This window comes from Poecilia reticulata, linkage group LG8 (genome assembly GCF_000633615.1).
Source record: "Poecilia reticulata strain Guanapo linkage group LG8, Guppy_female_1.0+MT, whole genome shotgun sequence".
Classification (NCBI taxonomy): Eukaryota; Metazoa; Chordata; class Actinopteri; order Cyprinodontiformes; family Poeciliidae; genus Poecilia; species Poecilia reticulata.
In genome coordinates, this window is record NC_024338.1 from 5,086,378 (window position 1) to 5,102,879 (window position 16,502).

Below are 16,502 nucleotides of genomic sequence, written 5' to 3' on the forward strand. Positions count from 1 at the left end.
CACACACACACACACACACACACACACACACGAGGTAATCACGGCACAAGGAACAACTGTGACTAATTCCTGAAGGAGGAAACAAGTGAACCAAAGCGTAAGGGCGTAACGTGAAATTAGACACAAATGAGATCCAAACAACCTTGAATTACAGTTTCATTGACACTTGAGTTTCAAGTCTTCTTCTGTATTTCTCTGCTTTGCACATTCAGAGACTGACATTTTTTCCCCATTTCTTCACAAAAAACTCAACTCATGTCTTGACACAGATTCTCAGTTGGATACAGGTCTGGATTCTAAAATATAAAATGACCACAGATCAGACGCATCTGTTTGTGGCTCTTTCACATTTTTGTCGCACAGCCCCATCTGCTGGGGGCTGTAAGGCCCTTTAGCTGGACCACAGTCTCTTAGACCAATTGTCTTGGATGAAGCTCTATTACTTCATTTAGGAGTTATGCAGAACATGTAGTAATGTAAAAGATGATAATGTTTACCAGTTAACTTGCTTATAATATTTGAGAAGCGTCCATAACAAGGCTGCCTGTGAGGTCAGTAGAACATGTTGAGTTTTATAAACCTAATGTTTTTATACTGTACTATTTCTTGATGTCTACAGTCTACAAACTGTAACCTTCCTTTCAGACATGATCTGCCTTTTTGGTCATATGACTACATGGGAGATTTGGATTTGTGATACACTGTCTTACTTCTTAAGGCCAGCAGAGAGCAGCATCCCTTCAACTTTGTCTGCAAGATTGCATAAGGTCCCTTTCAGATGGGAGGAGATAGATGTGGTAAACTGTGAAGCCAAAGACCCTCAGAAAATCTGAAAATAAACCCTTTTCTCTCGTATTTAAATGATAAGCCCCTTGTTGAATTATCCTAAAAGATAACTGCAAAGTAAACACTAAAAGTGTCTTTAAACAGCAACAGGATTTAGACAGTTTATAAATAGTATGAAGAGTACTGCTAATGTCCTAACTAATACACCAGATTCTATGTTAGGCTTTGGGGATTGACAGACATGAGGAGAATTTTGATAGCTGAACCATCCAGTGTAGTCTCATTGGTAACAATGTTATGATAGATCCATAAAGCTGAGGCAAAACAGTACCGGAAAACCACACTGGATAAACAAGCATCAGATGAGACCAACTGTCTTTGGGTTATGGATCTAGAAGCTTCCAACAAGACGCATCAGTGGCAGTTACCCTAGAGCACAACCGAGAACTTGGTCCCCATCAAGCCCTAGAAAATAGTAAATCTTCTCATTGAAATGTAAATAAATTAGGATAGTCAATGTTAACATGTTAGCTTGTGGTTAATCTAAAAAGTTTAAGGCGTTAATATTAATAACATTACCTATTTTGAGCTAAAAGCCTCTCCTCCGCGGAGGGTTACTTAGTTCAAAGCAGCGCGTAACACGGTCTTATACAGTGGTGCAATGCAGAGACGCAAACGCRACTCTCGAGTTAAAATATGAAAGAGGAAAGTCAGACTTGATGAGCTCAACGGCAATTTCGCTTAAACAAAAACACCGCGGTTAGTGCATCGCGGTTTCCATCCATCCATCCATCCATCCATCCATCCATCCATCCATCCATCCATCCATCCATCCATCCATCCATCCATCCATCCATCCATCCATCCATCCNATCCATCCATCCATCCATCCATCCATCCATCCATCCATCCATCCATCCATCCATCCATCCATCCATCCATTTTCTTTACACCCTTGTCCCTTAGTGGGGTAGGGAGGGTTGCTGGTGCCCATCTCCAGCTAAGTTCCGGGCAAGAGGCGGGGTCACCCTGGGGACAGGTCGCCAGTCTGTCACAGGGCAACACAGAGACACACACACTCACACCTAGTTGCAATTTGGAGAGGCCAATTAACCTGACAGTCATGTTTTTGGACTGTGGGAGGAAACCAGAGTACCCGGAGAAAACCCACGCATCGCGGTTTCCAAAGTCTGTAAACCGCGATGCGGCCGTCCCGAGTTCGAATCCCGTCTTTTGCTCCTTTGCCGCATGTCTTTCCCAGCTTCTCTCTGCTCACGCCCTGTCAGTCAGATTACTGTCAAATAAATGCAAATTTACACAAAAAAACGAAAAAGAAAGATGAAAGGAAAAACCGTGATGGACGTCTGGATAAAACCAAGGGAACCTACTTTTTGGAATTATCTAAACACACCCCCGTTTTTGTAAAAATCATTTGAAGCAAAATTACTTCTTTTAAACGTTCCTGAATATAAAAACCTAGAAAACTAAGATGTTTGGTTTGAGATAAAACATTTTCTTAAACATTTTTGAAAATGTGCATTTTTACGTTTCAAGCTCACGATATTGACTAATCGTGATTAATCATATCATTAGAATATGATAAATCACGATTCAATTTTTAACTGCTTGATAGCACTAAAATAAATACAAATTATTATGTAGTGCATTTTCTGATTATGTAGGTTGTACTGTGTCTATCCATAATAATAATAATAAACAGTAATAGAGTAATAGCCATTTGTACGTAAACAAAGTAAGAAAATTAGTCACCATTACCACTGTAAGCAGTCTTTAATAGGTAAATGTGAACATAAATACAAAAAATATGTAAACATCTTACAGCTTATATTAAATCTTTTAACATGTCAAAACGATCAGAACATAAAACATTCAGCATCCACCTTTGATTTAGAGCCAAAGTGTGCGTTATACCAGTTGTACATTAACTGTAAATTCACCGGGAACAGAGAAAGCAATGACAAACATTCATCACTGTCCATGTCTTACACGCTCGTCATAAAGGAGAGTTTCATGTCCATTTCAAATCAAAATCTCAAAACCCTATTTCTAAGAACACTGTTCTTAGAAAAGAAAAGAAAAAAAAAATCTTGAACACCTAGCAGGAATAGGCTGGATTACAGATCCAATCTAATCAATTGTCCCTCGGCCTGAGGCCACTGCATCCGCTGAATTTCAGGAAATCCATTCTCAATCGTTACCTGCTGACAGACGGGCCAGCATTGGAGGAAATGTCCTTTACACAAGACATGAAACTCTAACTGCCATCAAATAAAGGCATTTGTAGCCATATCTGCCACATCAGTGTCCACAATGTGATGTATGTTACATAAAACACATCGACCTGAATGAAACTACATGAATCAATGAAATAGCCCTGCCTCGTTTGTCTGTGTGAGGTGAGTATGTGCGAGTGTGCTTGTGCAATCACATTTTTATGCATTTACACACAAATATGCATATTGAAGCAACCTTGGCATTTTAAAGAGATTTAAATACTTATATTTTTAACTTTGGCTTAATCTTTTCCAGATCCTGCAGGACAGAAACTCTGCCAATGAGAAAGACAGTCTGTCCATTCAGTCCTACAAAACTACCAAGTTAGGATCTTAACTTATTGAAAAATGATGTAACACAAAGCATCAAACAACAAATAAGCATATGGAAATCCCTTAAAAGTAATTAGAGATCACAGATATTTATATGCACTGTATAAATAAGACACATAACCATTTAGTTCCTAAACATTGTCATCAGACAATAAATTGCATTAAATGTTTCCTTTTTGCGCTAAAATATATCTCTTAAAAACAGTAGAGATAAACTTAGAAAAGATTGTTTGAATGAATCATTGTAACGAGAATTGTTTGTGTTTTTATCACATTTAGTTTTGTTCTATTTTTCTTGTTTTTATTCATCATGTAACCTCAGGACTTGTTTTATATTCTCAAATTTGTTAACACTTTTGGTTAGTATATTTTATAGTGTGGTTCATTCAATGGAATTAAATTCAAAAATACTTTATTGATCCTTAAGGGAAATAATGTTTTTGTAACTCATATTACTCAAGATTTTTCAAATAATTGCTATGTCTTCTTTTTCGCTCGTAATGTGTCAGTTTGAATTTACCAATTTGTAATTTCAAGTTTGATGTCCTGAGATTTATATAAAAAAATACATATTTATTCCTAATTTTATGTACAGTTTTGCTTCATTTCCTGTGGATTTGTTGTGAATTGCTGTATTAATCCCCTTTGCCAGAAGACTGAAAACTTGTCATCTGGCCTTTTTTAGAATGCTTCAAAACATTCGGCCAAATCAACACAAAAATGGTTCTCAAGACATAAGAATAACCTTGGTCCATGCCGTTCCAGCCCTGAGCCCTAAATCCGTGGGGTGCGCTGGAGAGAACATTGCAGCTCTGCTGTTAGCTTACAAAGTGGTGGTGGAGTGCCGAGCCGTGAGCGTGCGCAGGCGGTGAGGGTGTGTGTGAGAGCGTTTGTGTATGAGGCTGTGAACAGCCAGTCTGTACCTGGCAGACATCAGGTTATAAAGTAACGGATTGACAGCGGCGCTGAGGTAGAAGAGGACAGAAGACACGAGATTAAAATACTGAGACAGATAGTACAGAAAGTACATGTGAGTGTCAGGGTGAGAGTGTGTGTTGTTTAAGAGAGCGTTGAGTGCAACGTCAACATAAAGGTCGGGGGGCGTCGTGGTGTACGCGTTCATGGTGGTAGTGAGACGGCTGGGACTTTGTTTGACCTGTTGGGGGCTTCCAATAACCACTGTCCTGTTTGGCACTTCATACGTTGTACTGTTCTGAAACTGTCGTTTTGTCCTAATTTTCTCGAGAGCGCTGGTGTTCGCGTCAATGTAGGAGGTTGCGTTCATGTAGGCGTCCTGTCTCTCAACGCCGGAGCCGAGAGAAAGGGATAATATAGTCCGGCCGACATGGAAGGGAAGCCAGCAGAGCACAAACGCCAAGACGATCACTCCTGGTGGAGGTAAAGACGGAGAGGAGGGAGAATTTAAGAGAGTGACGCGATCGTAAAGTAAAACCGGCACAGACATACTAAACTTTTTACAGAATTTCAAGCAGCTACTTTAAAAAAAAAAAAGTTATCCTTTGTACACATTTTACTTGTTGATATCAACAAGTAAAATATGTGCATAAAAGTAGCACTGACAGACAAGTTATAAACAGCTTGTTAGCACTGTGACAAACTAACAAGTTGCTAGCTCTTATAGACTGACCTTGAATTAACATTTCCTTCCAATGGTTGTGTGAAACCGAAACTAGAGAGCTACTGTCAGCATTTAATGTGACAGGACGAGATTTGATCATCTGTACTTCAAAATACAAGATGAAAGAGTAGAACTTATCGTTGAGTTGTTGCCCATTTCTGGCGATCGAGTTAAAAAACAGAGATTTACAATCAGGCTGGCCAGAAACACTCACATAAGAAATTGTTAAAGAAATCTCCACTACTCTGGAGTACATTATGGAGTGTGGCAGAGTTTGGAGAAATCGGTTAAAAAGAAAGGACAATGACAGACAAACAGAATTTAAAAAAATCACTATAAGTATACTGCAACTTGCTAACTGTTAGCTGCTAGAAACACCAAAATTAGCATTTACTTTGAAGTTTCATAGTGTGTTCGACGGGGTAAACATCCCTGCAGTTTGACAGCGGAGTTGGAGTTTCATTGGAGCTATGAAACTCCAATGTAGATGCTAACTTTAGTGTTGCTAGATTGAACAACCAGTCAGAACGGCTTTACTGGATACTGTGGAGTCAACCCGGAACCCCTTCACTGACGAGGGTGAAGAGGAGCGTTCAGAGAAGTCTGAATGACTACAGACTGTCAACTCATCCTCATGAATGACGTTTTCATTGTGATGCTTTATCTATGACCAAAGACAATGTTTCACCAACTCAAGACAATTGACTTCGCTTCTCACTTGTCTTGCTCAGTCAGTGCATATCTTCAAGATATTTATATCACAAATTCATACATTTCTCTCACTCATAATGGACTCTTGAGCTTTACACAGTTTGAAGGTTCATGGCAAGGCACTCACCTAACATCTTCACTGTGCTTCGGTGACTCTGGTCTCTTCTGCTGCTCTTTGGGCGGAGCCACAGTGTCCGTCCAATGAGAGTGTACACCAGGCCGAGGATGCAAAGGGGAACCAGGAAGTACAAGTTGGAGAGAATCATCATGGCGGACAAGAGACCTGAGGAAATGGCGTAGTGTGTACAGCGGCACTCCCTCCTGTCGATCTCTCCGCCACGGCTTGCATCGGCTCTCTCCTCTTCTCCTCCCCCCTCATCTTCTTTCTTTTTGTTTTGCTGATCTTTCTCAAATTCCATCTTCCCTTTCTCCTCATTTGGCTCCTCAGCTCCTTCTGTTTTATCTTTAATGTCCCCTTGTTTCCATTCGGTTCCCTCTCTTGATCTGCTGTTTTTGTCGTCAAGCCATATAAAGTCTGTGAGGTCTTCACCCCATTCTTCTTCCTCCTTCTCTCCCCACTTTATTTCCTCCAATCGTGGATCCAGCAAAGCCATGACTGCGCCTCCTCTCTCCGCTCCGCTCATCATTATCCCTCCCTGCTCTCCTTCTCTGCCCAGCCGGCCCCCATCCTCCCTCCACTGGTTGAGCCCAAACTCCTCTCCCCCGACGTCCTCCACTCCGACCATAATCAAGACGGGCGACGCACTGACAGCTGCACCCAGCCACAGGCACCCGATGATGACCCTGGTTCTGCGGCGTGTCACGACGGTCTTGGCTGTGATCGGCCAGCACACCGCCACGTACCGCTCCAGGGAGAGGAAGGTGATGTGGAGGATGGTGCAGAAGGTGCAGCACTCTGAGAGGAACATAGTCAGCTTACAGGTAAGGTCTCCCAGGGGCCACGGTCTGGGTCTCCAGAGCTGGAGGAGACAGAAGGACACGTTCGATTAGCCAACACATTGATGGATATGTGGAAGTGGAAGGGAAAGAAAAAGATAGCTCTGATATAATTAAAATCAGTTTACATATACAGCCTAAATTCACAACAATGTCATCTCAAGATGCTCATCATTGACTTTATAGTCAGAATGTGCTGTCGTGGCAGCAGACAGGAAGACTTCCCTTGCAAGGTTTTGTGATTATTTCACAGTGATTTAAGACCTCTGTGAGTGTAGCACAACACTTTAAAGAAAGAAAACCTAATTCTGAAGGATTCTCCCTGAGGGGACAGCAGCAATAACTTGTTTAACCAATCATCACTGGTAAGACAGATTTGCAACATGAGCAACATGGTCTGTTCCTTTCTCTCAAACAGGAAGGATGCTCATTAAGAAAAAAATAAATAAAAAATCAACATTTCATGGTGTGATTGTGGCTGCATGTAGACAGAACTGAGTTCACCCTGAGTGTACCTTGTACAGATCCAGAGGGAGCAGAAGGAGAATCAGCAGGTCGCTGACGGCCATGCTGCTCAGGTACAGGTAGGTGGAGCTCCTCATGTGCGGACGAAGCCACACCACCAGTATGGTTAAGATGTTCCCAAGAAGGCCGAATAACATCAGTGGAATATAAACCATCGTCACGCAAACTGGAACAAGAAAATAGATTGAAGTGTTTTAGAAGAACTAGCCTTTTTGTAGTTCTGAATGTTCAGATTGGGTTTGTAGCCGAGACTTTTGGAAAAAAAAAACAATAAACCAACAAATGATGAGCAAATAAGCTGTACGTGATGTTATATCATTAAAATGGGTCAAATTTTAAATCCAACAATAAATAAATGATAAGTAAAGCAACAATATCTCCTTAAGAGCTACAAAACTACAATGATTTTCAAAGTTCGCATAAATTTATTTAAATGATTGTCACAAACATAGTAATAAGTGATAATATATTTGTAAAACAACAACAACAAAAAAAGTAGAGTGTGGGTTAAACAAAATTATTGAAGCCCATGTCCTTAGGTTCATAAAAATCCATTCTAATTGTGCTCAGAAGTGAAAATAATCACAATGTGTTTCATAGCAGTTTGTATTGTTTCGCCTTTTGACCTAAAGCCTGTCAGCGGCCATCTTGATTTGGCTCTATCATCTATGGTAGAATCCTCAACTTTAGTTCAAATTTTTAGAACACATAAAACTTTGCCTGTTTGTTTGTTTTTTCTACCTACCTAACTCAATCAGTCCAAACATGGGTTCCTCCCAGTAGCAGTCCTGGGTTTTGCATTCCTCCTGGAGTCTTGATGCTAAGCTGCAGTTTTTGCCTTCACAGCCACTGCTCATGTCTTCCAAGTCTGCCAGATCCATGCTGATGTGCAGGCAGGGTTGGATTGGTAGAAGGACGCAGAGGGGAGCAGTATGTTGTCCCCCAGGATACGGGCAGCAGAGGTGACGCACAGCGATGGATTTCCTATGACACTCGATGACCACCAGCAATGAGGAGGAAGAGCTAAAGGCAGGGAGAAAAAAAAAAAAACACCAAAACTCATTTACTTCATATCGCCTGCTACTGTAATGCATTCAAAACATGAAATAAGTGAGGAAATGGAGGAAATAGCGTGTGACATTTTACATTTTAAGCATAGAACTTAAAATTACACATAAAGGAGAGGGTTTTTTTTCCAATATTTTTAGGTGAATCTAAATACAAATACATATTTTGAACTTAAATGTAATATACTCACTGACTGAGAAGAGCTTCAGCAGAGAAAGGGGCCAGCTGACTGTGACCGCATAAATTTAAATCATTAATAACTAATCTCATTTTCAACATAAATAACAATGAGAGAAAATCAAGTTGTAAATTAACATCAGTCCAGCACCTGCTCTTAAACATTAAACAAAATATAATAAATAACCCTAAAAACAGAGCAATAGCTCCCAGCTGACAGCAGTTTATTGTAAAATAAATGGACAACATTTTAGCTAATGTTGTCCATTAGCTAAAATGGACAACATTTTAGCTAATGTTGTCCATTCAGGTATAATTTTGCCAAAACATGGCAAAACTATACATGAAACACTGTATTTAATTAAATTTGTCTAAAATATGTCTTCAAATATAATACTTGTAAAGAGAACAGAGAGCTGATTGTGATCATACCACAGTTACAAACGGCAACAGAAGGAGGGAACGAGCTGTCAGTTAATGGTTGCTATGGTAACCACCAACCGTCAAAAGAAGTGCGCCAATAAATGTCAGGAGAAATAAACAAATTTTATATATATATCTATAAAAGTAAATTTAACTAATGTAAAATTACCAGAAGATTTAATAATGTATTTACTAAATGTGCTGTGCGTACTCACTTTTATGACATACATTTGAATATGTATGTTCAATTTTCACCATTATTATTATTATTATTATTATTATTATTATTATTATTATTATTATTATTATTATTATTATTATTATTATTATTATTATTATTATTATTATTATTATTATTATTATTATTATTATTATTATTATTATTATATATCCTAATGCAAATTGGAAATATTTTAATGAAAATAATCCTATTTTCCACGTCRTTTTAAAGCATTATTCAGAGCGGGCAGACGAGGGCGCTGTTTCAACACAACAAACTCGCTTCTACTGTCCGTGCTGTAGAAGAAGATCTACTTGCGACTCAAAATGGCTTTGAGAGCTGCTCTGAGAGGTGAGAGTGTCTTAACAGGTTTGGCTTTTATCACCGTTTGTTTGCTGTTATGATATAAGTGTTACTATTCATTGTTATTTACTTCTTGACCACCTGTCCGTTGTGACCTGTCTGTTAGCAGCTGCTTGCTTTGCTGTTTGACATAGACAGAAAGTGGACCAAAGGTCACAGCGTACTGTCGCGTTCTGTGTTGTGAGCTTTATTTAGATATTCACGCGACAAAAATAGTAAAATCTCGTTACTCTTATGCATTTTCATTGGCATGTTTGTATGAATACTTACACATTTCATGCTAAACGAAATATCTTCCAAATGTACAATAATATGCCTGTATTTCGTACATTTATAGAGTAATTTCTTGGCTTAATTCACTGACATATTGAAGAACGATCCCTCTCGTAACATGCTGTTTCTTTAAGCTGGACAGTAAACGTAACACAGATTGGACTTGCGCTGTGTCTTCAGATACGGTGAGACGGCTTGTTTTTGTGTTTTTCCTGAAGGTCTCCTTTCCTGCAGCAGTCATGGCAGGTTATGTGCGACCTCCACCTCCATCAGTCAAAGGAACAACTCCAGCTCAGCCAACCTCAAGGTGGATCATGACCAAACTACAGGTGCGACTTGTGGTTTTCTTGCCATCCATTTTCCGCCATTACCTTCTGTCACGGGGTTTGGACAGAAGAAGACTGTTTTTTGTCTCAAGTTTACCCACTTAAACAAAACATTTGAACATTTTCCAGAGAAAAAATGTTCATATCCGACTACTCTTTTTAATGTTTTGGCATGTAACAACCTCAAACTTTCTTTTCTCCTTTAATATTTTTGGTTCAATTGTAAAGGCAACAAAGAATTATGATTATTGACTCTTTTTTTTTTTTCTTCTTTTTTTTTTTTTGGTGCATAAAATTTTAAAAGTGTGGCATGGACGTGAGACTAAGGTTTATTTGCTAAATAAATGTAAGATTAATTGGGAAGCTTCTTTGAACTATGAGTGGACTGTTATCATTATTGTTACCAGGGGAACATCTTATAAGACTTATCACTTATTGTGATAAATTATAAATGTGAGGATTTTGGACCTCAAGAGGCCAATTTAAAAAAAAAAAAAATATTGTGTTCAGTTCAGCAGACTGGGGTGGTGAAATAACATTTTATTTTTATAGCAACATCTTTTAGTCTTGCCACATTCCCAATGATATTAATAATGGGATTAATAAGCGTTGCCTTATTAATCCCATTGATTAATAAGGATTAATCCTGGACAAAATCTAATAAATGTGAATGTGGGATTGCAATGAAACACGGTCTCCATGTTTGGAGTGTTCATGCTGAAGTCCAGCATCTCTTCTTCTCTGTGTTCAGGCGTGGCCGTGATGCACATGCAGAGTCCTCCGGTCAACAGCCTCAGTCTAGACTTCCTCACAGAGATCTGCATCACCTTGGACAAGCTGGAGATGGACAAAGGCTGCAGAGGCCTCATCATCACCTCGGTACCGTCTGCTCATGTAGCCACCATGCAGATCAGTGTGGTGATGAGAAATAGTTCTGTGAATGTGAGTGTTTGTGTGTTGTCTGCTGAATCCAGAGCCAGCCCAAGGTGTTCTGCGCCGGCCTGGATATCCTGGAGATGTACGGGAAGAGCCCGGAGCGCTGCGGAGAGTTCTGGAAGGCCGTGCAGGAGATGTGGCTGAAGCTTTACGGCTCCAACATGGTCACCATAGCAGCCATCAACGTACGTAAAAAACAAAGCATGGATTCATGTGTCAAATTGAATCGACGTGACACGTCATTTCCATTTGTCATTCAGACCGGAGTAGATCATCAGGATCCTGTTCACACACTGACAGATCAAAGCAGAAGTCATTATAAATTATTGTTGTGACTCGAAAATTGATTTTGACTCAAATCGCAGCCACAAACATTTGGTACCAAATTGTGAGTTGGTAAAAGATTCACATCCCTCCTATCTAGCTTTTTGGCACTTTACTGGTAAGTGCAAATTTATCACCAGTTGGCTGGACGGCCTGTACGATTCTGGTCACATTTTGTGCAAAATAACTTTTCAGCTTGGCATTACAAAACCAGACAAATATTTATTATTATTTTATCTTAAATTACATTCAAGGTGACATTAAAAAAGTCTTAAATGTATGCATCTAAAACTAAGGCTTTAAAATGTCTTAAATTTATTTTAAAAAGTGTAATTTGGCCTTAAATCCATTAATCACAAGTCTTAAACTTGACTTTCTGAAACCTGCAGATATCCTGTTTGAGCCTGGGTTTTGACTGGGCCATTCTAATACACTTATTTGAATCCTTCTCTCATCCCTTCTGCTGCTTCCAACCAGTTTCCTGCTTACAGGGACGGGTTTTTTTTCTCATCCTGACTCATGGAGTTGATCCCTATAATGTTGACAGAAACTTTCACCTGAGCTGGGACGGCTGACACTAAACTCCATCACCCTCCATCCCGTTTCTCTCCACAGGGCTCCAGTCCTGCAGGCGGCTGTCTGATGTCAATAACGTGCGACTACAGGATCATGGCGGACAACCCTCGTTACAGCATCGGGCTGAACGAGACCAAGTTGGGCATAGTGGCACCTTTTTGGTGAGGAGTTTTCTTAGTGCGCTGACAATAGGTACTAGTGCAGTGTTTCTCAACGTTTTTTGGGCCAGCGCCCCTTAGCCCTTATCCAGGTCCCTCACCGCCCCCCACCAAAGAATTTGCAGGCTACTTTGCACTGACCATTATTTTATCATTAATATTACTATCACTATTGTAGATGTTTTGATTTTTATGCTTGTTTCTGTATTTATCATTAAGATAATTTCCCAAAGAACAAAAAAGTCATGGGAATTGAAATTGTTTTCACAGGTGTCTATGAAAAACGCAATGAATGAACATTCAAGATAAAATTGGTAGGCCTAACAGCAGCCAATCAGTGGAAAAAATATTCTTATTTTCTGCCATTTTCTAGTTGTTAAATGTTGCACAAAATGACCAGATAAAAGATGTTCAGCAATACCAGTTTAAACTTTGAACTATTTTCAAAACTACTGAGCATTAAAACATGGATAGAACTGTAACTACATTAATCATAACTCTTCTTCTCTTCAGTGTTTCTGTGGGTTTCTGGTGGTGCAGCTCTGTGCTGCCTTCAGGAGAATGGGACATCAGAGTATCATCCATAAAATTTCACCCACATGGCATTTATTGTGCAAACCAGAGCTTTCAGTGGAAAAACAAAGTTCCAGGTCCTTTTAATGCCGTGAGACAGAAACATGGATTATATCTTTATATAGACCTGTCTATTGATTATAGATTAATAGTTTTACTGGACAGAAATTACAAAGAACAAATCTGGTTCTTAATCAAATCCTAATGAGTCAAATTGAAAGTGTCATGGAGTCATCAGCCTCATGACATTAACACTGACATGAAAAATAATATTGAAGAAATAAATATATCAAATCTAATTAAACATAAATAAGTGATCAGTTCTTTACTGTTATGGTCTGTAAGATATATTTATTCTCAGTACTAGATGTGGTCTCAACAAACCCATGACATTTCAATATTATTTTACCTTTTATCTGGAAATAGTGTCTGTTTATTCTTGCCATACADTCCTCTGTATTAAGTATTGCTCTAAAGGTCTTGCCATACCAGTTTATTCTTCTGTATTTACTTTAGTTTCTTAGTTTATTCTTGCATTTTGTTCTTCATTCATTTCCATTTAGTTTCATTTGATTAGTTTTATCCTCTCTTGGTTTATTGCTATGTCCACTTTAGTTTCTTTCCTGTTGCTAGATTTATTTTATAGTTTATTGACGCTCATCATCAGTAATCTCATCACCTGCTGCGCCGCCTAATCGTCATGTGTTTCACATCATGTGTTGATTTTTTTCACTGTTCAGCTTTGGATTCTCTGTTTTTATGCCATAATTCACATCTAGTTCGTCGCTCCGTTTTATGTCCCGCTTCTCCTGTTTTAGAGTTTTGCACAATGTGCGCGTCTTTTTTTTTTTAAGCCCCTAAGGTGCAGGGCGGTCGGGAATCGTATCGATGAGGAAAAGGCAGACTGACATAAACCTTTTAAAACAACGGAAACAATTTCTGCATTCTGATTATTGAAATTTAAAAGTGCTGTGTTGTTCTATCACCCCCGTTTCATACCGGACCACTTACAGCACCGTTGTTAACGCATAAAATGACAGCTCTCTTGTGGTATTACCCATGGAGGGATTTCTTTATTTAAATGGGTTCATTTTTCAGAGGGATACACAGTTAGGGTATCGTAATTTTAGCTACCAGTAGCAGGAGAACGAAGCTGCGCCAAGAAGCTAACAGAAGCTAACAAACACTGAATAGAAGAAGAGCTGCCATTGATACAGTTGCAGCCAAGCATGATTTAATGTTACACAATACAGTTTTACCAAGTTGCTCAAAGTCTAAACTTCCATTGTTGTGCATTTAAGGTGTAAAGTTTACCTTCGACCAAAGGCATCCCAGCGCCCCCCTTTTGTAAAAATGTCTGCCAGCGCCCCCTGTCGTCCTCTGAACGCTCCCTGGGGGGCGGTACCACCCACGTTGAGAACCGCTATACTAGTGCGTCTGACCTAAATGATCCCATTCTGTCATCTCAGGTTTAAAGAGACCATGGTGAACACGGTGGGCCACCGGAACACAGAGACATCTCTGGCGCTTGGCCTGCTCTACAAGCCTGCCGAGGCCCTGAGCATAGGACTGGTGGACCAGCTGGTGCCTGAAGACCAGGTCCTCTCTGTTGCCACTCAGACCATGACCAAGTGGCTGGCCATTCCAGGTAATCGCCATTAAAGCACCAGTGGTACACACAAGATGTCTGCACATGCTTAGGAAGTCTGAGATTCATGTATCTAAAATTAAGGCCTTAAAATGTCTTAAATTAATTTTAAAAAATGAAGTTGGCCATAAATATGTTAATCACAGGTCTTAAATTTTGACACGGTAGGACTGTTTTTATTTATTTTTTTCTTCATAAATGTTCTGTCAGGCAAAAGTTTGACGTCTCCATTGCAGTCTGTGGCTCGAAGCGATCGAGACTCCTGCTAACTAGCTACTAGCGTACTAGAAAATCTGGCCAGCTACTGGAAAAGCTAGCCAGCTTTTCAGTGTCCATCATAGGTATGATGGGTAAATGCACATTTTTTCATCGTTGGCTTGACAACATTCGTCTTCGCCATTGGCTCGCTTTTGTTGCCAACCCATCTGATGCTACGTACATTAAAAGAATTTATAGGAACAGTAAAAAAAATTTTGTGCATTTCCGTTGCGATACAAATCTTAAATTTTATTTGTAATGGTCTTAAAAAAAGGTCTTTAAATTTTTTTTATTTGAATTGATGAAACCAGCAGAAGTCCAATGGAAATTTAAACAACTGAGTGATAAACATGCAACATGCAACCCGACAGCACCTCCAGACTCTTGTGTTGCTTGCAGCACATTATGGCAGGTGTCCATTTAGTGTTGTCCAAATCTTTTGCCAAAATCAATAAAAATATAAATTGTAAATGCAATACTTTTTAATAGAATTTTTAAAACAACCTTGTTTGCCTTTTTTAATTTCATCTGCTCAATAATAAACTGAAATTCAAGGTCGAAACCCGTTTGCAAGGCTTCACTTGTTATGTTTATTTGCCTAAAAATGTCCTTCAAAGCCTTATGTAATTTTGAAAACTGTCATGTCATATAAATGACATGCGACTCTGCGACAACTATTACAGTTTTCAATTAAGTTCTAACCGTTTTGAGTCAACGGTTCTTCTGTTTCTCTGCAGAACACGCCCGACAGATCACCAAGTCCATGATGAGGAAATCAACGATTGAAAAACTGCGTTCCAACAGAGAGGCCGACATCCAGAACTTTGTCAACTTCATCACAAAAGAATCCATCCAGAAGTCACTGCGCATGTACATGGAGATGCTGAAACAGAAGAAGGCCTAGGGACCACAGACACACACACACACACACACACACACAGAGAGAATAACTGAGCGCAGAACTTTATAGGTCATCTTTGTGTGTTCTCATGGGAGCGACACAAGAATTAAATACAGCAAAGGTCTGAAGGGTTTATGTTGGGTAAAACACACCATCATTGGTTTTTGCTCTGATTTTCTATCATCTTGATTTAAAAAAAATCATATTAATACCCTAAAGTTGAGCCTAAATGGTTAAAAAGTAAAATACAGTGAGTGAACAATGATGAGGCAGTCTGCTAGTTTCTGATATTTTGTGACAGACGAGCCGTTGACCTGAATGTGCCTGTCTTTCCTGTACTGTACAAGAGCCCTAACAGCCGCGGTAGCCATTGATTCATGTAGATTAACTGAAGAAAAAAACTCTCATGAGTTTTTTTTCTTCTTTTTGCACACTTCCAGTCCGTTTAACAATGTGAAATGTCTCAATAAAGCTTTGGATTTGTATAGTGAGTTAATGAAAGTGTTTTATTTACACACCCAAAGTGTTTTACCACTTTAAAGCTGCTGTATGTAACTTTTAGAAACATTGTTTTTTCTTTTTACTTATTTGTTAAAACAAACAATCAGAGCCAAGAGGAGGGTTTTAGTGCTGCCAGTCATGCTCAGCTATGCGCTGCTAAATGTGCTAATGGCGGAGAAACAACTTACTGTTACAGTAAGACCTTTCATCCGCCCTCATTGTCGCATAGCAGGGATCTGTGTTAAAATATCCTTATTTGTAAAAAGGACACCAACTATAACGTCACAGTGTTCCTCATTTTAACAGTGCTTTGTAGAGTTCTCATAAAGTTACACCTTTATTCTCTTGTTAGAAACAAGACAAAACCTCTTACTCTGGATGCAATGTAAGCCAGTTGAAAAAGGCCAGGAAATAGACGGAGCCCGCGTAACCCGTGGGTTTACTGTGAATATAAAATGTTATGCACATTTCATCTCTTTTGACAAGCTGAAATATATACAACATTGCTGCAAATTTTGCACAAGAAATGTTA

The 16,502-nt window shown here is 39.3% G+C and overlaps 2 protein-coding genes across 2 annotated transcripts; one reads left to right on the forward strand and one right to left on the reverse strand.

Moving 5' to 3' along the window:
* Window positions 1-2,558: 2,558 nt before the first annotated feature.
* On the reverse strand, window positions 2,559-9,015 carry LOC103468310 (uncharacterized). The gene is made up of 5 exons (XM_008415286.2): window positions 8,504-9,015; window positions 7,991-8,268; window positions 7,236-7,411; window positions 5,891-6,743; window positions 2,559-4,802 (listed from the first exon to the last, which is right to left on the reverse strand). The coding sequence occupies exons 1-5, from the start codon at window positions 8,737-8,739 to the stop codon at window positions 4,237-4,239; spliced, it is 2,109 nt and encodes a 702-aa protein (XP_008413508.1). The 5' UTR covers window positions 8,740-9,015; the 3' UTR covers window positions 2,559-4,236.
* Window positions 9,016-9,378: 363 nt separating this feature from the next.
* Window positions 9,379-15,960, forward strand: eci1 (enoyl-CoA delta isomerase 1). The gene is made up of 7 exons (XM_008415287.2): window positions 9,379-9,484; window positions 9,988-10,098; window positions 10,847-10,974; window positions 11,070-11,216; window positions 11,971-12,092; window positions 14,132-14,310; window positions 15,306-15,960. Exons 1-7 carry the CDS (start codon window positions 9,460-9,462, stop codon window positions 15,470-15,472), a joined length of 879 nt encoding a protein of 292 aa, XP_008413509.1. The 5' UTR covers window positions 9,379-9,459; the 3' UTR covers window positions 15,473-15,960.
* The last annotated feature ends 542 nt before the right edge of the window (window positions 15,961-16,502 follow it).